We start from the raw sequence: 25,291 nt of genomic DNA on the forward strand, positions 1-25,291 counted from the left end.
ATATATATATATATGTGTGTGTATATGTATATATAAACAATATAAAGTATAATAGAATATAAGTATAATATATATTTTATATATACACACACATTATATATATATATATATATATATATATATATATATATATATATATATATATATATATATATATATATATATATATATATATATATATATACAGTGCCTACAAGTAGTATTCAACCCCCTGCAGATTTAGCAGGTTTACACATTCGGAATTAACTTGGCATTGTGACATTTGGACTGTAGATCAGCCTGGAAGTGTGAAATGCACTGCAGCAAAAAAGAATGGTATTTCTTTTTTTTTTTTTTTAGATTGTGAAAAGTTTATTCAGAGGGTCATTTATTATTCAACCCCTCAAACCACCAGAATTCTGTTTGGTTCCCCTAAAGTATTAAGAAGTATTTCAGGCACAAAGAACAATGAGCTTCACATGTTTGGATTAATCATCTCTTTTTTCCAGCCTTTTCTGACTAATTAAGACCCTCCCCAAACTTGTGAACAGCACTCATACATGGTCAACATGGGAAAGACAAAGGAGCATTCCAAGGCCATCAGAGACAAGATCTTGGAGGGTCACAAGGCTGGCAAGGGGTACAAAACCCTTTCCAAGGAGTTGGGCCTACCTGTCTCCACTGTTGGGAGCATCATCCGGAAGTGGAAGGCTTATGGAACTACTGTTAGCCTTCCACGGCCTGGACAGCCTTTGAAAGTTTCCTCCCGTGCCAAGGCCAGGCTTGTCCGAAGAATCAAGGCTAACCCAAGGACAACAAGGAAGGAGCTCCGGGAAGATCTCATGGCAGTGGGGACATTGGCTTCAGTCAATACCATAAGTAACGTACTCCACCGCAATGGTCTCCGTTCCAGACGAGCCCGTAAGGTACCTTTACTTTCAAAGCGTCATGTCAAGGCTCATCTGCAGTTTGCTCATGATCACTTGGAGGACTCTGAGACAGACTGGTTCAAGGTTCTCTGGTCTGATGAGACCAAGATTGAGATCTTTGGTGCCAAACACACACGTGACGTTTGGAGACTGGATGGCACTGCATACGACCCCAAGAATACCATCCCTACAATCAAGCATGGTGGTGGCAGCATCATGCTGTGGGGCTGTTTCTCAGCCAAGGGGCCTGGCCATCTGGTCCGCATCCTTGGGAAGATGGATAGCACGGCCTACCTGGAGATTTTGGCCAAAAACCTCCGCTCCTCCATCAAGGATCTTAAGATGGGTCGTCATTTCATCTTCCAACAAGACAACGACCCAAAGCACACAGCCAAGAAAACCAAGGCCTGGTTCAAGAGGGAAAAAATCAAGGTGTTGCAGTGGCCTAGTCAGTCTCCTGACCTTAACCCAATTGAAAACTTGTGGAAAGAGCTCAAGATTAAAGTCCACATGAGACACCCAAAGAACCTAGATAACTTGGAGAAGATCTGCATGGAGGAAAGGGCCAAGATAACTCCAGAGACCTGTGCCGGCCTGATCAGGTCTTATAAAAGACGATTATTAGCTGTAATTGCAAACAAGGGTTATTCCACAAAATATTAAACCTAGGGGTTGAATAATAATTGACCCACACTTTTATGTTGAAAATGTATTAAAATTTAACTGAGCAACATAACTTGTTGGTTTGTAAGATTTATGCATCTGTTAATAAATCCTGCTCTTGTTTGAAGTTTGCAGGCTCTAACTTATTTGCATCTTATCAAACCAGCTAAATCTGCAGGGGGTTGAATACTACTTGTAGGCACTGTACATATAGAGAGAGAGAATGACCAGTGACCAATTGCTTAAACTATGCATGTAGCATATATATATATATAATCTATCATACGCAGTTTAAGCAATTGGTAATTTTTTTATGACCCATTCCCGGTAAAAATCAATAGTTTCTTGCAACATTCGGTGTACATAGAATCAAGTATATTTGGCATAAATTAATATATATATATATATATATATATATATATATATAATATTAATTTATGTATTTAATATATATATATATTTTATTTCCATATCATCCATATCATTTTTGCAAAGGCTAATAGATCTGATTCAAGACTCATACCATCTTTTCTGTACAGACACTTTACAGCTGTCTCATTATCAGCACAGACATGATTACCATAGGTACAGTTTATATATGCAGCAGTAATAAAGTAACCGTTTATAAAATAGATCATGTCACAGCTCACCTCCTACACTTGTGCAAAGGCAACAGCATTACGTACAGTGGACAGTCATTATCCAGTCACAATAGGCGATGTCACAGCTCACCTCCTCCTCATGTATGAGACAATTGTACTACGTACAGTAGACCGTCAACATCCACCAGCCACAATAGGTGATATCACAGCTCACCTCATTTATAATGACATCATTACTACATACGGTATCTAACCATTATTAGTTTATGTCACAGCTCCCCTCCTCTCCTTCCTTCACAATGACCTGTTCCCAGATTAGAGCATGATTTTTTTGGAAACAGATAAGATCGTTCTATTGGTGCCAATATTCAACAAGACGTAAGAGCCCAATATTAGGCTTTGTACACAGTGTAAATATAACAAGATTTTTCTTATTTTGCTTTTCTAAAGGGATGATCTTCAACATTTAAAAAAATAGACTTAACATAAAAACCTTATATAATGATTATTGATAATTGGTTGTTCCTTGGTGACATTTCCTTTAAAGCAATACTGAAGCAGTGCCGGGCTTGCGGCCATCTCTCGGGTGCTGTGTTCTCCTCCGCTGACTGTTTTCCTACGGTTCATCATTGACTATTGTACATATTTGATGGTCTCTTTGGAGCAGAGGACCCACGTCTAATGTATCAGGTCATAAACACTCGGTTCCGGCCCTTCTTTTGCCATCACAGACATCAGCCGGACGCAGTCTGGAGATCTCAGAGATGATGGAGACGTCCCATCATATATATATCCGCATCTAATGCACGTTGGTTTTAAAGAATGTTCTTCAGAGGAGCATAGCTCTGGCACCACGCTCTATTTCATCCATCCTGTCACACGCATCAGCACACACAGATGAAGGGCTCAGCACAGACACAGAAATACTGGGTATACATGGAAACCATAAAGCCCTATGGGGGCCGCACATCTACAGACATCTGGTTGGAGCCCCATGTTGGCTATACAAAAAAACCATGGCACCCTATGGGGGCCTGTAAACACACAGCGGTCTGGTTGGGGCCCCAGGCTGGGAATAAATGTAAACCATGCCACCCCTTGGGGGCCCACACATCCACAGAAGTCTGGTTTGGGCCACATGTTTGGTATACATGTAAACAATGGCGTCCTATGGAGGCCTGCACACCCGCAGCAGTCTGTTTGAGGGCCCATGCTAGGTATTTACATAAACCATGGTGTCCTGTACAAACACAGAGGTCTCGTTGGAGCCCCATATTGGATATACATGTAATCTATGCCGCCCCATGGGGGCCCACATACGCACGGCAGTCTGGCTGGAGCCCCATGTTGGGTTATACATATAAAACATGCCGCCCCATGGGGGTCCGCAGCAGTCTGGTTGGGGTCCCATGTTCGTTATACATATAAAGCATGGCGCCCCCATGGGGGCCTGTACAAACACAGCCATTTTGTTGGGGCCCCATGTTTAACTGGTGCCGGCCCCACCGAGATGAGCTTGTCCGAAGACGGTACTGAACACTTCTCACACTCGGGAGGTCTTGGTCTCACTCACATCCAATCTCATGATAAGAACAGCTGCACATAACATTACAGGCATAATGACCAGGGCATAGATGGGCCACAGCTCTCTGGGCAGGTCTGTATTAAGGGGTACTCCGGCTCCACCCACTCCCGTGTATGGAGGGGAGTGCGGCCTGTTACCTCATCTACTGACCCCTGCTGGGTCATTTGTGTGATCAATGAGTATGGTGCACCCGGTCGGTATCCGTAGACGAAAGTCACAGGCCCCTCTCAATGCAGAAATGAGCAGAGACAGAATACTCCTTAAAGTCCTCTATAACGGGGCTATCAATCCACTGCTAGACCACCATTAAACACTAGAATCGGAAGCCTGAGCCCCACTCCCTGACCCCAAAAAGAGGAGAAACGAGAAGGGAGCGGCAGTCGAGCACACACCCTTCAAAGTCTATGACCCCAAAAGAGACAGATGGGCTTTCATATTAACCGTGAATGGAGCAGAAGTGTTTAGCAGGAGCAGAACTCCCTTGGTCCATAGTCTTGAGATTGGGCGGTGAGCAGGAGCGAGGGCCACAGACACTTCATGATCAGTGTGTGTCCCTGAGGTGCGGCCTAAAGCAAAACGCCATTCATTCTGTGGATAGATGATCTTGGAAACACTCCTTTAAAAGATATGGATCAATTAACTTATACATGTGGGACAAGAGTTTAATAGGAGATCGGTCTTGGATCTTTGGGGAGGGTCCCACCATTAGTACCCCCACCTATCACAAGACGAGAGGTCATCTATCCCAATTATATGGAGGGGAGGTGGCACACGCTCAGGGCCTCTTTATTCATTGTCTATTGGACTGTTAGAGAGTCTCGTAGACAATGGATGTAACAGACTCCTACATATCTGATCTATTCAAATTGGGGCTACAGAACTGCAGTCTTCATAACCCGCAGTGGTCTTATAATTGTACCCCAAGCCCTTTTTTCTAAGGACAATTATTTGGTCCATGAGGATCACTACCTCACTGGGTAACTTGGACAATATGAGACATCAGGGAAGAAATATACATCAGTACAATTTACCACGTTTCAGAAAAATTAATCAAAGTTCATCCTGACGATCAATAACGAGAGATTACTAGTGATCAGGCCAGAAAACGTCGGCCTCACGGATCATAATTCACAGGCGGTTTAGTCTTCTCCGCGGAGCCGGCGTCTGCGCTCACCTATTGTGCCTTTGTGCTGTTCTCATCCAGTAATAGGAGGGAGCGCACACCATTCATCATGTCTGGCAGACGTATGGTTAATTATGTATAAATCCTTATTCTCCGGCTTCCTATATGAGTCCATTATACGTCTGAGTTCCCGGAGTACGGCTCACCCGATCAATGGGCCGGACGCTGTATAGAGAGGGCCGGGCCCGTGGTAAGAACATTTCCTCTATCGGGACAATGTTTATTAAAATATAAAAAAATCCTACAGCCCGGAAAACCTACATTTATAAACGGAAAGGTCAAAAATAATCCTAAAAAATAAACTTTCTATTACGTAAATCAGGTAAAACCTGGCCCGGGATGAGGGCAGCAGCACCATGGGGAAAACAGCAGCTTTCCTGTTTAGGTCTGCTCTTAAATGTTAAAAAAAATATTGTCAATGTCTTCTAATACTTAAATGATGTATTTTTGGATAAAAAAAGAATTTTGCAATCGAATTTATTTAAAAATTTTGCACAGTTGGCTTTTTTTTCATGAACATAATGAATTAACAGAATCTGTCAGTGAGCTCCTTATGAAAAGAACTCATTTTTTATTGGTCTTTAATGAGTATATATAAGCAGGCATCTGACCATATCAATAATAATCATAACTGGTATGTATTTTTGGATAAAAAAAAAATGGAGTTTAATTTAAAAATGTTGCACCATTTGGCTTTTGTTTTCAAGAAAATGAGTTAACTGAGAATCTGTCAGTGAGCCCCGTAAGAAAAGGTCTTTGCAACTTATCTGTCTGTTAATGAGTATTTATGTGCTCACTTCTGACCACAGACAATATCAAAGTTGAGCTGAAATCAAATGTATTTTTGTATAAAAAATAATTTTGCAATTGGGTTTAATTTAAAAAGTTTGCACAGTTTGGCTTTTGTTTTCGGGAAAATATTGAGTTAACTGAGTATTTATCAGTGAGCTCCTTAGGAATTAAAGTTTTTGTAACTTTTATCTGACTTTTAATGAGCAAATATGGGCTGACTTGTGACCACATCAAAGTTGAGCTGCAATCACAAATTATGTATTTTTGGATTAAAAAAAAAAAAATAATAATAATTTGGAAATTGGATTCCTTTAAAAATTTTGCAGTTTGGCTGTTTCTGGGAAAATAGTGAGTTAACTGAAAATCTGTCAGTGAGCTCCTTATGAAAAAACTCTTTGGAACTGGCTTTTAATGGGCATATATGGGCTGACTTGTGACCACATCAAAGTGGAGTTGAAATCTGCTCAGATAAAATAGTTACTAACTCTCATGTGAAGACAAGCTCACTGATGGATCCCCAGTTCTGATTCTGAAGATTTTTTAGCGCAATTTTGAAATAAAACGTGATTGCAAAAAAAAAAAAAAAAAAATAATAATATATATATATATATATATATATATATATATATATATATATATATATATATATATATATATATATATATATATATATATATATATATAATATATATATATATATATATATATATATATATATATATATATATATATATATATATATATATATATATATATATATATATATATATATATATATATATATATATATTAATATATATATATATATTATATATATATATATATTAGTGATGAGCGAGTACTAAAAAGCTCGGGTGCTCAAAGCTCGGCCCGAGCCTCCCAAGATACTCGTGTACTCGGGCCGAGCAACGAGCCCAATGTTATCCTATGGGAGACCCGAGTATTTTTGTGAAATGACCCCCCGGCAGCATGGCGAAACCCTAAAAATGTCACAAAAGTCTCAGAAGAGTGCTCAAATGACATGGCAACAGCATGGGGAAGACCCCTTGAAGCATTTATCACTCAAAAGTCACAGCTGTGAACAATTTTGTCCGCGTTTAACGCCATTTTTACGGACTCACCAGAAAACCTTCCAAAATGACACCAAAATGATTTTTCATGGCAGAAATGTTAAGGGCACATACGCAATAGTGAGATAGAGCTGGTGTATGTTACTTTTTGAGATTAACCCTTTCACGACCGGCCGATTTTTCGCTTTCCGTTTTTTTTTTTCACCATTCTTTTTCTGAGAGACGTAACTTTTTTATTTTTCAGTCAATATGGTCATGTGAGGGCTCATTTTTTGCGGAACGAGCTGTACTTTTAAATGAAACCATCAGTTTTACCATATTGTGTACTAGAAAATGGCAAAAAAATTCCAAATGCTGAAAAATTGCAAAAAAAGTGCGATAGCACTATGGTTTTTGAGATATTTTATTCACTGTGTTCACTATATGGTAAAACTGATGTGTGGGTGTGATGCCTCAGGTCAGTGCGAGTTCGTAGACACCAAACATGTATAGGTTTACTTTTATATAAGGGGTTAAAAAAAAAATCGGAAGTTTGTCCGAAAAAAGTGGCGCACGTTTTACGCCATATTCCGTGACCCGTAGCGTTCTCATTTTTCGGGATCTTAGGCTCAATGACGGCTTATTTTTTGCGTCTCGAGCTGACGTTTTTAACGGTACCATTTTTGCGCAGATGCTACGTTTTGATCGCCTCTTATTGCATTATGCGCAAAAGTTGTGGCGACAAAAAAACGTCGTTTTGGCGTTTGGAATTTTTTTGCCGCTACGCCGTTTACTGATCAGATTAATTAATTTTATATTTTGATAGATCGGGCGTTTCTGAACGCGGCGATACCAAATGTGTGTATATTTTTTATTTTTTTAACCCTTTAATTTTCAATGGGGCGAATGGGGGGTGATTTGAACTTTTAGGTTTTTTTGTTTTTTTTTAATTTTTTAAAACTTATTTTTTAACTTTTTTTTTATTTTACTAGTCCCCCTAGGGGGCTATTGCGATCAGCATTCCGATCGCTCTGCAGTATCTGCTGATCACAGCTGGAAGGCTGTAAACAGCAGATACGCTGTCTTTCTCTTTTGCTGTGCCCCGGGCACAGCGAAAGTGAAACCAATTCATGTGTAGTACAGGAGTCATCACATGACCCTGTGCTACCATGACAACTATCGGGAGTCACGTGATCGCGTCACGTGACTTCCGGTTTCGGCGGTAAGTAAAACTTTACCGCGATCGCGCTTATAATGGCGCTGTCATGTATTGACAGCGCCATATAAGGGGTTAATCGGCACGAGCAGATAACGATTCTGCTCGTGCCTAGCAGGCACACATCTCAGCTGTGAAAATCAGCTGAGATGTGTGCCGATCGCGGCATGCTGCCGCCGGAGGACCGCGGGCAGTAAGATTATGTCATTTAGGACGTAATTTTACGGCCCGCGGTCGTTAAGGGGTTAATACATGAAAGATTTTACGTGAAAACATTGTGTGGCACTCAGATGTCCCTGAGAAGAGACGTACATGAAGGCCTCTTGAGTCTAATGTGCCCATTTTGAGGAAGTGAGTCTTTGTAGTATTTTCCTTTGCCAGGGCAGTCCAAAATTGTGAGGTTCACCAATGCCCCTGCATACAGACGTGCATGAGGGCCTCAAAACATTAAGTGTCCATTGTCAGGAAGTGGGTCTATTGTAGTATAGCTCTTAGGCAGGGCAGCCAAAAATTGGGAGGCTCCACATTGTCCCTGGATAGAGACGTGCATGAGGGCCTGTAAACTTGAAGTGCCCATTGTAAGGAAGTGGGTCTATTGTAGTATAGCCCTTAGGCAGGGCAGCCAAAAATTGGGAGGCTCCACATTGTCCCTGGATAGAGACGTGCATGAGGGCCTGTAAACCTGAAGTGCCCATTTTAAGGAAGTGGGTCTATTGTAGTATAGCCCTTAGGCAGGGCAGCCAAAAATTGGGAGGCTCCACGTTGTCCCTGGATAGAGACGTGCATGATGGCCTGTAAACCTGAAGTGCCCATTGTAAGGAAGTGGGTCTATTGTAGTATAGCCCTTAGGCAGGGCAGCCAAAAATTGGGAGGCTCCACATTGTCCCTGGATAGAGACGTGCATGATGGCCTGTAAACCTGAAGTGCCCATTGTAAGGAAGTGGGTCTATTGTAGTATAGCCCTTAGGCAGGGCAGCCAAAAATTGGGAGGCTCCACATTGTCCCTGGATAGAGACGTGCATGAGGGCCTGTAAACCTGAAGTGCCCATTGTAAGGAAGTGGGTCTATTTTAGTATAGCCCTTTGCCAGGGCAGCCAAAAATTAGGAGGCTCCACGTTGTCCCTGGATAGAGACGTGCATGATGGCCTGTAAACCTGAAGTGCCCATTGTAAGGAAGTGGGTCTATTGTAGTATAGCCCTTAGGCAGGGCAGCCAAAAATTGGGAGGCTCCACATTGTCCCTGGATAGAGACGTACATGATGGCCTGTAAACCTGAAGTGCCCATTGTAAGGAAGTGGGTCTATTGTAGTATAGCCCTTAGGCAGGGCAGCCAAAAATTGGGAGGCTCCACATTGTCCCTGGATAGAGACGTGCATGATGGCCTGTAAACCTGAAGTGTCCATTGTCAGGAAGTGGGTGTATTATAGTATAGCCCTTAGGCAGGGCAGCCAAAAATTGGGAGGCTCCACGTTGTCCCTGGGTAGAGACGTGCATGAGGGCCTCAAAACATTAAGTGTCCATTGTCAGGAAGTGGGTGTATTATAGTATAGCCCTTAGGCAGGGCAGCCAAAAATTGGGAGGCTCCACGTTGTCCCTGGGTAGAGACGTGCATGAGGGCCTCAAAACATTAAGTGTCCATTGTCAGGAAGTGGGTGTATTATAGTATAGCCCTTAGGCAGGGCAGCCAAAAATTGGGAAGCTCCACGTTGTCCCTGGGTAGAGACGTGCATGAGGGCCTCAAAACATTGTTCCCATTGCAAAGGAGCGGGTCTCCTGTCGTTGTAATGTCCATTCTGCAAAGAATGGGCGAAAAAATTTACCACTGGGGGTATACCTGAAACAAAGGCCTAAGTATTGCAATTTGTAACGGTCATCATCATGGTGGCGCATGAGGAGAAGGAGGAGCAGTCCAGCGATTATCCAAAGTCCAGAAGTGTGTACCCATGGGTGAGTGGAGGTACATGGCAAACTTTAAATTCCGCTCTCATTTGCTGGTGGTGTGGTGAAGTCTGGCCCAATCCAACCCTTGTTCATCTTGATCAGAGTCAGCCTGTCAGCATTTTCAGTTGACAGGCGGGTGCGTTTATCTGTAATGATTCCACCTGCGGCACTAAAAACACGCTCTGACAAAACGCTAGCAGCAGGGCAGGCCAGGACTTCCAAGGCGTAGAGAGCCAATTCATGCCACGTGTCCAGCTTGGATACCCAATAATTGTAAGGCACAGAGGAATGTCGGAGTACAGTTGTTCGATCTGCAAGGTACTCCTTCAGCATCTGGGCAAACTTAGGATTTCTTGTGGCACTACCCCGCACCTCAGGGGCTGTGGTACGTGAGGGGCTGAGAAAACTGTCCCACATCTTAAAGACTGTTCCCCTACCTCTGGCGGATTGGACTTGTGCCTCTCTCGGCTGTACGCCTCGGTTGTCCACTGATTCCTGACCTATGTCGCTAGCGTTTTGTGAGGGGAATGCTTTGCCTACTTCCGTGACTATGGCCTTCCGGAACTGCTGCATTTTGGTTGACCTCTCCTCCACGGGAATAAGAGACAAAAAGTTCTCCTTGTAGCGTGGGTCTAACAGTGTTACCAACCAGTAATGATTGTCGGCCAAGATGTTCTTAACGTGAGGGTCACGAGACAGGCAGCTTACCATAAAGTCAGCCATGTGCGCCAGACTCTTAACAGCCAGGACTTCAGTAGCCTGACCAACAAGATGACTGAACATGCTGTCCTCCTCCTCCTCCTCCTCCTCCTCATCTACCCTGTCCTCTGGCCAGCCACGCTGAACCGAGGATATGACTGGTGTGCATGTCATATCCTCAATTTGGCCGGAGAGTAGCTCCATGTCTTCATCCTCCTCCTCGTCATAGTCCTCCACTGCATGTTGTGATGAGACGAGGCTGGGCTGTGCGTTATCACCCACACCCACTACTGTTTCTTGCTGCAACTCATCGCGCTCCGCCTGCAATGCATCATGTTTGTTTTTCAGCAGAGACCGTTTTAGAAGGCAGAGTAGCGGTATGGTGACGCTAATAATGGCGTCATCACCACTCACCATCTTGGTGGAGTCCTCAAAGTTTTGGAGGATGGTACATAGGTCTGACATCCATCTCCACTCCTCAGGTGTTATGTGTGGAGTTTGACCCATTTCCCGACGGCTTAGGTGATGCAGGTACTCAACAACTGCCCTCTTCTGCTCACATATCCTGACCAACATGTGCAGAGTTGAATTCCAACGCGTGGGGACATCACACACCAGTCTGTGAGCCGGAAGATGCAAACGGCGCTGAAAGCCGGCAAGGCCGGCTGAAGCAGTAGGTGACTTTCGAAAATGTGCAGACAGGCGGCGAACTTTTACCAGTAGATCAGACAGCTCTGGGTATGACTTTATAAACCGCTGAACCACGAGGTTGAGCACATGGGCCACGCATGGAACATGTGTCAGCTGGCCTCGCCTCAAAGCCGCCACCAGGTTCCGGCCATTGTCACACACGACCTTTCCTGGCTTTAGGTTCAGAGGTGTGAGCCAGTGATCTGCCTGCTGTTTCAGAGCTGTCCACAGCTCTTCTGCATTGTGGGGTTTGTCACCTATGCAGATTAGCTTCAGCACAGCCTGTTGCCGCTTCGCCGAGGCAGTGCTGCAGTGCTTCCAGCTTGTGACTGGTGTGGAGGGTACAGTGGATGAGGATGCGCAGGAGGAGGAGGAGGCTGAAGAGCATGACATTCCGGAGCTGTAGAGTGTGGGTGAAACACTGACTGAGGTAGGGCCTGTAAACCTTGGTGTGGGAAGGACGTGTTCCGTCCCTCGCTCAGACTGGGTCCCAGCTTCCACAATATTAACCCAGTGTGCCGTCAACGAGATGTAGCGGCCTTGCCCACAAGCACTTGTCCACGTGTCTGTGGTTAGGTGGACCTTGGGTGAAACAGCGTTGTTCAGGGCACGTGTGATGTTTTGTGACACGTGGTTATGCAACGCGGGGACGGCACACCGGGAGAAATAGTGGCGGCTGGGGACCGAGTAACGTGGGACAGCTGCCGCCATCAGGTCACGGAATGCTTCTGTCTCCACCAGCCTAAAAGGCAACATTTCCAGCGCAAGCAGTCGCGAAATGTTAGCATTTAGAACTGTGGCATGTGGGGTGTTGGCAGTGTATTTGCGCCTGCGTTCAAAGGTTTGCTGAATGGATAACTGAACGCTGCGCTGGGACAAGGACGTGCTTGATGATGGTGTTCTTTCTGCGTAGGCAACTGCAGGTGCAGGAGTGGAGGAGGCTTGTTCGCAGGCAGCATGGACAGAGGATTGGCTCGCATGCACAACCAGCGAAGACGTAGCAGTGACATCAGCAAGCACTGCTCCTCGACTCTGTTGTACTTCCCACAAAGTCGGGTGCTTGGCTGACATGTGCCTGATCATGCTGGTGGTGGTCAGGCTGCTAGTTTTGGTACCCCTGCTGATGCTGGCACGGCAGGTGTTGCAAATGGCCTTTTTTGAATCATCTGGATCCAACTTAAAAAACTGCCAGACTCGGGAAGACCTAACATTTGTACAGGCACCTTGTGTCGTCGTGTTGTTCCGGGGAACGGTTGCCTGACTTCTGCCTGGGGCCACCACCCTGCTTCTTACTGCCTGTTGTGATGCTACGCCTCCCTCCCCCTGTGCACTGCTGTCCTCGCTCTGCATATCCTCCTGCCAGGTTGGGTCAGTTACTGGATCATCCACCACGTCGTCTTCCTCTTCCGCACCCTGCTCCTCCTCCTGACTTGCTGACAATTGTGTCTCATCATCATCCACCACTTGTTGAGACACGTTGCCAACTTCGTGAGAACGTGGCTGCTCAAATATTTGGCCTTCTGTACAGACGATCTCCTCATGACCCACTTCAATATGAGCTGGCGAGAGGCCAGAATGTGTGAATGGAAACGTGAACAGCTCTTCCGAGTGTCCAAGTGTGGGATCATTAATGTCCGAGGAGGACGTGTACTCAGCCTGGTGGTAGGAAGGAGGATCAGGTTCAGAAATGTGCGGTGCAGTATCACGGCTACTGACACTTGACCGTGTGGAAGACAGAGTGTTTGTGGTGGTGCCAATCTGACTGGAAGCATTATCTGCTATCCAACTAACAACCTGTTGACACTGGTCTTGGTTCAAGAGCGGTGTACTGCTGCGGTCCCCAAGAATTTGGGACAGGACGTGCGAGCGACTAGATGTGGCCCTTTGTTGTGGCGAAATTAGAGCTTGCCCACGACCTCAGCCTCTGCCTGCACCACCATCACGTCCACTTCCTTGTTCCTTGCCAATGCCCTTGCGCATTTTGCAATGCTGTGCACTGCTGACGTGTATATTCACTACTTGTGCGTTATATCAAAGTTTGTGGAAATTGCACACAAGTGCACCTGTACGCTGCCACCAACAGGCACACACGTGCGGTTTTAAAAACCAAGCACGGACGCAATAAGAACCTAACAGGTTTTTTTGGGGAGCGACAATTACAGACAAGTCAGACACTATCTGGACTGTTTTACACTGTGTACACCAGCCCCAGATATGATGAAGGCTGGTATACGGTCACCACTACCCTGCCTGCCTGCCTGTATACTGGTACAATAGTCCTGACAAGGACTCTTTTGGTCACTAGCCTGTATTCAGACCTGGCTATACCCTGCCTGTATATAGCAACAATAGTCCTGAGAAGGACTCTGATACTGTACTCCGACCTGGCTATACCCTGCCTGCCTGTATACAACTAGAATAGTCCTGAGAAGGACTTCTGGTCACACTGTTTGCAGCCCTGCTCCGGAACTAACTATAAAGGGCCGCAAAGCTTTCCCTGAATCAGCGACACTCTCCCTGCACTCACTGTCTGGATAGCTGTGAGCAGAGCACAGCGCGCCGGCCGATATAAAGGCTCGGTCACGCTGTGCAGGCCGGCCAATCACTGCAATTCCACAACTAACAGGGCTGTGGCATTGCAGTGGTCTGCCAGCCAATCCCTGCATGAGGGCTGGCTCTCAAAAGAGCGCCAACATGCAGAAATGAAGACCACGAGTACAGCACGAGTATCGCGAGATTACTCGGTCCCCGCCGAGCAGCCCGAGTACAGCGATACTCGTGCGAGTACCGAGTAGTTACAAGCATGCTCGCTCATCACTAATATATATATATATATACACATACATACATACATATATATATATATATATATATATATATATATATATATATATATATATATATATATATATATATATATATATATATATATATACATACACACACACACACATACATATATACATACACAATAATATAAAGTATATAATATAAAATATATAAATATTATAATATATATATATATATATATATATATATATATATATATATATATATATTATAATTAATATAAATTATATATATATGATATTTTATATTTATAAAATATATATAATTATATACACACACACTATATATTTTATAAATATAAAAATTATATATACATACATTCATACACATATATATATATATATATATATATATATATATATATATACACACACATGTATATATATATATATATATATATACATACACACACATGTATATATATATATATTTATATTATAATTTTATTCATTTACATAGCGCTATTAATTCCATAGTGCTTTACATACATTGGCAATACTGTCCCCATTATGGCTCACAATCTAGAGTCCCTATCGAGTGTGGAAGGAAACCCACGCAAACACGCGGAGAACATACATACTCCTTGCAGGCAGTGTCCTTAGTGGGATTTGAACCCAGGACTCCAGTGCTGCAAGACTGCAGTGCTAACCACTGAGCCACCGTGCCGCATATATATATATACACACACACACACACACACACACACACACACACACACAATATATACACACACACATTTTTCTCCCTTTCAGATGAATGGGGGATGGGGGGGGACCCCACAGGTTAAAAACTCCAAAAAAATCTGTGCAAAACATGTAAAAAAAATGCACAGATTTTACGCAGAATTTTTCCTGCCAATCTGTTTTTTCTGTGTTTTTCGCTGTAGTCCCCGGGTGAATGCAGAGCCTAATAATTGAGCGCTGACCCAGTTCAGGAGCAGTGACGTCGGGAGACCCAGGGCCGAGTCTCATTATCTGGGATCAGGTCATTACGGGAGGAAGCGTTTAGCTGATGAATATACGATTTGCAGAGCGCGGCCCCACGTGACGAGACACCTTGTAAAAGCCCTGTCTGGCTCCAGGCTTCTTGTATAAAGCCCTGGGGTAGGTGGCAGCCATCAAGAGTCAGATTTCAGAGCCCTCTCTGTGTATACAAGCCATATACTCCCATCTCTCTGTATATAGCGCACATACACGAGACTCTGCTCTCCGTAAACAGTATACACAAATTATTTGATCGAAGCTTAAACACTCAAAAAGATCTTCCTGTAAAAGCCAAAAGTTCAATACAAATTCAGTTACCGCAAGAAGAAGCAATCAATAACCCAGACTGAGGCGGCGGTTACTCCGTGTATTGGGGGCACACGCTCGAGAGGGGCTTCTCCATCAATAGGAAAGATCTAATTACACAGTATGTGCTCCTCTGGGATCACAGCGGGAGGTCTCCATACACCGGGTCTACGTATACTCAAAGGTGCACAGCATGGATGAGATGCCTCCGACATAGAGAGCCCAGCCGGAGTATTTACTAAACCGCTATCAGATCCGGCTCAAATCCCCTACACAATGCTGAATAATAAAGGGAATCGGTCAGCAGGTTTTTGCTTTGTAATCTGAACTTTAGGGGCAGAGACCCTGATTCCAGTGATGTATCACTTACTGGGTGAATCAGTTGTGACGGAATCACAGTTTTCTCTGCTGCAGATCTAGCAGAGCTGGGAATGCTGAGCAGTGTATAACCCACTCACACCACTGATTAGCAGCTTTCTGTGTACCATGTACATTGACAAATAGTTGCTAATCAGTGGTAGGATGTGGTAAGACCAAGAGGCACAAGACACCTAGTCCTCAATGAATTGTCTCCTGCTGATAAAACACTGATGCTATTGCAACGACAAGCCTAATATAAAAGGTTGTGTGTACACTCTACTTTTATTGATGCATTTTTTTTTTATTGCCGATTTTAATCAATTAATCTGCAAGGGAAAACATAAGCCAGCAAAGTCTGAGATTCCTGAAGTGCAGTGCACACATTGCAGATTTTGGTGCAGAATAATAATAATAAAAATAAAAAAAAAAAAAAAACACTACACCAAACAATTGAAATGTCACTTGCTTGTGATTTTTCCAATGATTTTCCTATCACTATCACAATGCATGAAAAAAAGCATCAAAAATGCATAACAAAAACAACTTTTTTTTTCTGCAGCATTCCCCAAGACATTGCTGGAATCAGGGTCTCTGCTCCTACATCATGAAGCTTTCAAACTACATAGCAAATACTCGGTAACAGATTCCCTTTAGGTCTGAAAAATTCCTTTATGAAGCCCAAAAAAATAACATTTTAATAATTTTTGGGGACCGCCTTCATAGCAATGAATGACAAAGGATACAAACCTCAAAGCTACAGTTACACACGGATTACTAAAGCTAACCCATCTCCAGCAATTGCCAGTAAAAGTGAAAATTGTGAAGTTATCACCGATCCTCAGCCAAATCCAGAGTGGCAACTTTCCACCATGTGAATTACCCACATTGTGACCTGGAAGCAGTCAGAAGTAATTGCTGTATTTAAACACCTATATACACTATATATACACACACACACTATATATACACTATATATACACACTATATACACACACACACACACACACACACACACACACTACTGCACAGGATTTTCCTTATCATGCGTTTGCTTCCTGAATGCAAAGTTGAGCAAACGTCTAAATATTTTTCATTAAAAAGGTCCTTTATTTTCCTGCTGCAGAGTTTCTTTAACGTGAAACACTATTATCCAGCAGATATTAGGTTAATCTGCAGTTTACTAGTGTTCTAAAGTCAGAAGACGGGCTACCGGGAGGAAATTAACTTTATTCCAACCGGCAGCAGAAAGCTTTCAGTCGTAGATGCGTAGTTGAAGTCACCACTGAGTAGACAGTGAGCAGTAACTAACTGTGCCTCATCACTGATTCACAGCTGGCTAATCAGAGCATCAGTTGAGAGCCGGCTGTCAGTCATTGCTGGGGTGCGGTTACAGCCGCCACGTGCGATGTACTCAGTGGTGACTCAAGCCACACCTCAAGGACTGAAAGCCGGCTCCTCAGAGCATCAGTAAAGAGCCAGCTGTTAGTCATTGCTGGGGTGCGGTTACAGCTGCCATTCACTATGTACTCATGTGGTTACAGCGGCCACTCAATGTACTCAGTGCTGACTAAAGCTGCACCTCTAGGACTGAAAGCCGGCTCCTCAGAGCATCAGTAAAGAGCCAGCTGTCAGTCATTGCTGGGGTGCGGTTACAGCTGCCATTCACTATGTACTCAGTGGTGAATGAAGCTGCACCTCTAGGCCTGAAAGCCAGCTTGAGAGAGAGGGGAGCCAGCACGATCTGAAAATGGCATGCGTCATATAAAAAGTGCAAATTCACAGATTTATTCTAACTGTACTATAATATGAATTGAGATTTTTAGCAAATTGATCAATTCTTTGAGCCACCCCTGCCAACGTCACAGCAAATCTCAATAGGGGGGCCCTACACTATATTATGTATTTCATGTGCCATGCGGCCTCCTAGATAAAGTTTCCACAGGCATTGCTAATTAAGCACCATACTTGTATCTGGTCTGCCTTTATCAATGGTTGCTGTCTGGCACTGGGAGGGTCAGTTCTGATATAGTCCTGGTATGTGTAGAGCTTGCTCCACATGTTGGGACCTGGGCTGGCCTCTATCCACAAGTGCCTTTTTTGCAACATGGAAGCGGCTATATACAGGTTACAGGTATGTGTGCTCCATTATGGTTCTGCTTTTAACTTTATCTAGGAGGCCGCATGGCACATGAAATAGAGAATATAGTGTAGGACCCCCCTATTGTGATTTGCCTTGACATTGGCAGGGGTGGCTCAAATAATTGATCAATTATTTGCTAAAAATCTCAATTTATATTATAGTACAGTTGGAATAAATCTGTGCATTTGCACTTTTTATATGATGAATGCCATTTTCAGATCGTGCTAGCTCCTTTTTCTCTGAAAGCCAGCTTCTCAGAGCAGCAGTAAAGAGCCAGCTGTCAGTCATTGCTGGGGTGCGGTTACAGCTGCCATTCACTATGTACTCAGTGGTGATTAAGCTGCACCTCTAGGTCTGAAAGCCGGCTTCTCAGAGCATCAGTAAAGAGCCAGCTGTCAGTCATTGCTGGGGTGTGGTTACAGCTGCCATTCACTATGTACTCAGTGGTGAATGAAGCTGCACCTCTATGACTGAAAGCTGGTGGAACACTATTAAATCACAGATTAACCCCATAGCTGCAGGTTGTGTTTGAGGACAGGACAGGTTCCCATGAGGTCCTTTAAATAGGTCATCTGCCAAAATGTTACAAACCCTTCTGAGCTCCTGACTGTGGTTCTCCTTCTACCTTCCTTTAGTGTTAGGGTGGGTGCACAAGATCCGTACACGTCTTCTCCTGGGGAGACGCGAGTGTCCTGTGCCCACGATCAGGGTTCGGGCCTCTGTGGACTTTCGCTCTGTTCTCCCTGCGGAGAACACTAGTGTCTTCACAGCATAAATTGACACGCTGCAGCTCGGAAATCTGTGCCGCATGTCAGTTCATGCTGCGGAGAGAAGAAGCACAAAAGGGGCAGTAGATTTCTATAAATCCCAATCATTGTGCAATGCAGCATTTTGCACATACACAACCCTGCAACCAAAATGCTGCAAACCCTGATCATGTGCACCCACCCTTAGGCCATGTGCGCACGTTGCATTCTGTACCTTGCAGAAATGAACGCATCCTCTGGCAGAATTTGTCAGTCAAATTTGGTTTTGACCACATAAACGTAGGAAATACGCATGCGTTTTTGCCGCGTTTTACATGCATTTTCCGTGCTTAAAATGGGATGCGTTTTCAATACAAAGACACTACTAAATAAAGTTTAAACATTCAAACAAACACTAGGAAAAAAGTGAAAAAAAATTTTCATGCTTTAAATCATACACTATAATGATAATCTTCCTTAAATGGTTATTGAGATTTAATATTTATGTTTAAAATAAATTTAATTTTTTGACTTTTTTTTTTTTTTTTTTTTTTTTTAGTCGGGCTGGATATGAGGGCAAAAGGAAACCTCTTGACCTCACTATAGTGCCAAAACCGCATGCTTCAATTTTGGCAAAAAAGCATGCGTTTAGCATCAAAAATGCATGTAAAACGCTAGGATTTTGATTTTGGATGAGTTTTCAAAACGGCCATTGACTTCAAATGTTAGCTAAACGCTGCCAAAACGCAAAAAAATAATGGACATGTTGCTTTTATAAACGCAGAGATTTTGACAAAATTTTGACATTCAAAACGCTGCGTTTAAAAAAGCATCATGCAGACGAATTTTGCTTAATTCCCATAGACTTTGCATTGAAACACTGCAGTTCAAAACGCTGCAAGAACGCATGAAAAAAATGCAACATACGCACATGCCCTTAGAGATTCCATCAAAACCGGGAGTATACAGGAGTTCCACACATTTTGGAAAAAGGGGAAAGCATCTGCAGACTCCGGGAGGGCAGAGAAACCAGATTATAGAAAAAGTAGGAAAAAAACCCAAAAACCTGCATGATATGCAATAATTACATTGTTGGAAAAGTTATATATTAGCAAATGAAGACAGTAGCACCCTAGATGTACCAAGATATCACATCCAGCTTATATAACTGGGAGAGGCAACACCACAAGAGGAAAACCTGAAACGTGCATCAGGCTGTAAACTGCATTATCAGGAGTGGAGAATGAAGGAAGGAATGAGGATTGCAGCCACAAACATGGTGCAATTGTATTAACTAAAGCAAATCTGTGCACTTGTTTTTGGTGAATTGTTTTGAGCCCATTGCTACATTCTTCTATAGGCAGAAGACAGGGATGGGTAATTGCACCACGTGCTGCCGGTGATGGCCACACACAGGGGCTTGTGTCTCACCGCACATCGGCGTCTAGGTGTACGGCACAGTCAGATAATTAGGAATACAGACACAGCAGCATGCTTATCCCAAAAATCTATATAAATAACACAAAGACAACTAACAAAAAAAACAGCAGCTTATGTAATGAAGAAGCTTTCCAACCTTTGATGAGACTATCCTGTTATCGCAGAATTTTGGAGCAATATAAGAATCTGTTTCTGACGTTGGCCGATGTCCAACATACACAGTCCGGGTTCCTACACGATTTTCTTCTCCGGGACACTGTCAAATACAAGAGAGAAAAAAAAAAGGATATAAAACATAAGTCCATCACCAAAGCAATGCAAACCTTCATGACGGATCACCCTGGTATTATTACATCCATATCTTGTACAGGACCGGAGGCGCAAGCACCGGAGGCACGATACCCGGCACACACAATCTCAGGCTAGGGTGTAATCGGGAACACAAGATGCCGGCTACAGGAATTGCTGGAGAGGATCCATTTAGGAAATAACATGTTTATCTAATCTTTCTATTTCTGCAGAAAAAGTGTTTCATCAGGAATACAAAAAAAGTTTTTTTGGGTTTGTTTTATTTAATAGGCTGTTGGGAAATATCAGGCAACACTTGTCTCAATGCTATTTAAGGGTAAGCTGGCGTGCGCCTAGTGTCCGGCTCTTCAGATGTATTACAGTAGTGTCAGGCAACTTAGAAATGGACATGCTGGCTTATATCATACAGAATGTGTCCATGATCCGTGTTGTGCTCGGATTTCAAAAAAATGTGTTTTGGGGGAGCTTTAAAGGGAACCTGCAGGTGCAATATACGCCCAGAGCCACGAGCAGTTCTGGTGTATATTGCTAATCCCTGCCTAACCGTCCCTGTATACACTAACAGAGATAAAGGGATCTTTAGAAAATGAATTTCTAAAGATCCTTTATGATATGCTAATGAGCGCAGGGACCAGTCACAAGGGTGTTCGTTCCTGTGCTCATTCTGCCCTCTTAGTTCACTCCTGTGGGTATGCTTAGATGCTAATATGCTACTCAATGCCCATTGCCCAGCGTCATCAGCGGTGACACACGTACCTGTGTCCATGGTCGTCGCTTCAGATGTTGACCAGTGTGCATGATCAGAAGTCCTGTCACTTCCGGTCATAAGCAGTAGACCTCTATGAAGCTGGGATGCGTACACCTGGCTTGATAGTGCGCATGACTTGAAGTGTGGTTACAACATACAGGTACGCGCGTCACCACTGATGACACTAGGCAAAAGAGTACTGAATACAATGTTAGCACACCCCTGTGGATGTGCTACGATGCTAAAAGGGTGGAATGAGTGCATGAACTAACGCCCCTGTGACTAGTCCCCTCGCTCATTAGCATATCATAAAGGATCTTTAGAAACACTTTTTCTAAAGATCTCTTTATCTATGCTACTAGATACAGGGACAGTTAGGCAGGGATTAGCAATATGCACCCAGAACTGCTCGTGGTTGTGGATGCATATTGCACCTGACAGGTTCCCTTTATGCAAAAATTAAGTGGTGATTCATTCACATAGTCACATGTAGATAGGTCTCAAGTATCCCGACTGATCTGCATCAATCTACACGAGATGATGTGTACAGGTTCAGTAGAAGACTTGGCCAAGTGCTAATCACCATGCCACAGCCGGGCACCATGAGATCATCATTTTATACCAGAGAAAAACTCAACAGATATGTTCCCAAACCCATGGTGGACAAACGAAGAAGAGGACCTCTGTGCAAGAACCGTACATGGACCCTTTGTAGTCAACTAATGTGACTGCTGTTGAAGTAATTCTTACTCCAAGTTTCTGGGATTCGTTCTATGACGCCAGTGAGAAAGAAATACAAAAGGCATGTGATTTCCAAAGATCTCCAAATTATTTTAATGAGAATCAGGCTAAGCTTAAAGGGAACCTGTCACCACATGTTTTTGATATAAGCTGCGGTCACCAGCAGTGGGCTCTTATATACAACATTCTAGCATACCCAGGCTGCTCTGTAGAACGTAAAAAAACACTTATAATACTCACAGAGGGGGCGGTCCGGTCCAATGAGTGTCGCTGCTCTCGGTCCAGTGCTTGCTCTGTTTGGCAATCGCTGTCCTCCTTCAACCTAGCCCAGTGTGGATGACACGTCCTATGCCATCCATATAGGCACACATTGCGTTCCTGCGCATGTGCACTTTGCTTTGCCCTGCGGAGGGCAGATCAAAGCACTGTAGTGCGCATGTGCAAGTGGACTTTGACCATTCATCGCGCCTGCACATTACAGTACTTTGCTCTACCCTCAGTAGTGCAGATCAAAGTGCGCATGCGCAGGACCACAATGCCAGCCTGTGTGAATGACATAGGATGTGTCAGCTACACGGAGCAAAGAAGGAGGACTGATCACCACAGAGCAGAGGCACCGGACCAGCGAGCAGCGACAACCATCGGCCCGGATCACCCCGCAGGTAAGTATAATAAAAGTGATTTTCACATTATACAGTGCGGCCTGGGCTCTTATAGACAATATTCTGGAATGCCGTATATAAGAGCCCACTGGTGGTGACCACAGGTTATAGGGGACAAACCAGGTGACAGGTTCCCTTTAACACTGTTTTGGAGGTAGCAATGGACCCCCTGGTTGTATGTCCGCCCCGGTCTCAAACATCCCCAAAAATTGCTCGCTTTGTTGGCTAAGCAAGTACCGTATTTTTCGCTTTATAAGACGCACTTTTGTTCCTCCAAATTTTGGGGGAAAGTAGGGGGTGCATCTTATAAACCGAATATACGGATTATATACTGCAGGGTCGAGGGGAGGTGGGGGCCGCTCTGGAGCAGTGCTGGGGGGGGCTGGTGGAGGCTGGTGAAGCTGCGGGAGGGAGCCTTTGATCTCCTGCTCCCGCTCATATAATATGCACAGCCGCTGTCCATCACCATGGTGCTAAAACCGCACCGCGGCGATGGGCTGGGTAAGCAGCGCATATTATATGTGCCTGTGCTTACCTTTGATGGCACATGCCTCCCCCCCCCCCCGTGTTAGATATGGCCCCCATGCTGCTGCCCATAGTAAAATAAAAAACTCTTTACTTACCCCCTCCAGCGTGTCTCCCCGGTCTCCCTCCTGCTGCTGTGATCATGCACGCAGAGATGTCACTCTGCTGTGCCGATCAAATGACCGGCCGAGAACCAGGAAATACAGGAAGCCGGAGCTCAACCCCAAGGAGGGGGACACGAGGGAAGATAGTGCTGGAGAAGGTAAGGAAAGTTTATTTTACTAAAAGCAGCAGCATGGGGGCGATATCAAACACAGGGTGAGGTGTGCCAGCCACAGGGGACGTGTGGCATCACTGGGGGATGTGTGCCAGCACAAGGGGGCTATATTCAATATAAGGTGGCCATATCCAGATTAAGGGGGCTAATTTTAGGATGGGGGGGCTATGAGGGACATATACTCTATATGATTTGTTAGACGGACACTGGCATTAAAAGACGTACCCCATTTATTAAAAAAAAATTCTCTATTCCTTCACCAAATTTGGGGGTGCGTCTTATAATCAGGTGCGTCTTATAAAGCGAAAAATACGGTACATTATTTAAAAAACTCTCCATTTCTCCTATTAGACAGGGTGGAATATCCCATGTATAATCCTTTGTATTAACATTTCTCCATAGACCAAGAGGTCTTAGCTTAGATCTTCTGCAACAACACAAGTCCAGCGTCCGGTCCGGCGGGGATAGGACACCGCGAGCCGGGCAGGAGGACGACTCTAGCTCTGCTATGAAGTAAGCGCCTTTGCCACAGCTTATTACTAATTTAAGGCAGGCTGCTACCGGTGACAGATGGAAATTGGTGCGGATTTACAAGCTTCTGTCTATGGCTTCCGTGGAGCTAAGTCTGTAATGGAAAGTTCCTTGTCACCGAGCGTATAAAAGCAGAGGCATGGCGGGAGCTCTCCACTAACTCACGCTGACAAGGGCTTGTGTTTGTCATGTCGCAGATGAAAGTTTTGCTGGATACGTGGAAAAGTCAACACATCCCCGGCACTGGTGGGGGGTTACCATCATAACGGAGGGGGCCACGAGGGGCTCATTTCTGGAAAATGACCGCTCTGCGCTTCAGAAAGGGATGATTACTGTGTAGGACGTAAAAAGCTACAATTTGGTTTATTTCTGACAGAAGCCATCAATGTGAAGGTGGAAGTAAATAGGAGGAAAATACTGTGTATACAATGTATCACACATATCGGCATCAGGAAACAAATATTTATCACACCTCGGCCTCAAAATAACCCAAACGCTCCAAGGTTATGGGCCATTGGACGGTTGTATACACAGCGCTGTGCAGTGTATACAAATAGAAGGGATATAAAAAGTTTGGAAACTTTATTCATGCAGATAATAAACGTTCAGAAGAACCTGCATTCTTGATTATATTGCTCCGTGTAAAGCATCGGCTGCTTGAATCATTTATGGGGGATTAAATCATGGCTGATCCGTGCAAATCAAGGCTGTACATGGAGGGAGCCACTGCATTACCCATCGCTCTGCCCCTATATATTGGGCAAAAGAAGAGTCCTAAATAAATGAAAGTCAGCTCGTTAGGCTGCCGTCACACTTCCGTTGTTTTGCATCCGCTACAACCCGTCGACTTTAAGGAAATACGGTATCCTGCAAAATATGTCAGGAATCTGTTTTTTCCCCATAGAAATGTATTAACGACAGATTGCGACGGATGGCCTTGCATTGCATCGGCCACGTGATGGATCAGTCGTTTAGTGACGGACCGTCGGACGGAAAGAACGCATAATGTAACGTTTGTTGGAGCGTCAAAAAAACCGCACTCCGCGGGTTTCCGTCGCCATCCGTCAAGAGTTGTAATGGCTGTCTATGGTGCTGGATTCCGCCGTAATCCGTCACACGACGGGACCCAGTGCTGATTCCGTCATGTTCTACTGAGCATGCCCAGCATGTCTATACTCCCATTGGGATGTCCAAAAACACAAACTGATGACAACAAATCCGTCAAAAAACGGACACAGCGGAAGTAACGGACCAATTTATTCACAGGATTCCTGTGAGCGCAATCCTGTAAAATAAGGCTAGGTTCACATTTCCGTTGTTTTGCATCAGTCACATGCGTTGCTTG

The 25,291-nt window shown here is 44.1% G+C and overlaps 1 protein-coding gene across 1 annotated transcript in view; it reads right to left on the reverse strand.

Annotated features, from left to right (window-relative positions):
• LOC142251825 (phospholipid-transporting ATPase IG-like) overlaps positions 1–25,291 on the reverse strand; it is a 223,007-nt gene that overhangs the window by 111,998 nt on the left and 85,718 nt on the right. Inside the window, exon 2 of the mRNA XM_075324873.1 lies at positions 20,290–20,409. Within this exon, the coding sequence (XP_075180988.1) occupies positions 20,290–20,409 (120 nt within the window). The remainder of the gene's footprint in view (positions 1–20,289; positions 20,410–25,291) is intronic.

This window comes from Anomaloglossus baeobatrachus, chromosome 9 (genome assembly GCF_048569485.1).
Source record: "Anomaloglossus baeobatrachus isolate aAnoBae1 chromosome 9, aAnoBae1.hap1, whole genome shotgun sequence".
Lineage (NCBI taxonomy): Eukaryota > Metazoa > Chordata > Amphibia > Anura > Aromobatidae > Anomaloglossus > Anomaloglossus baeobatrachus.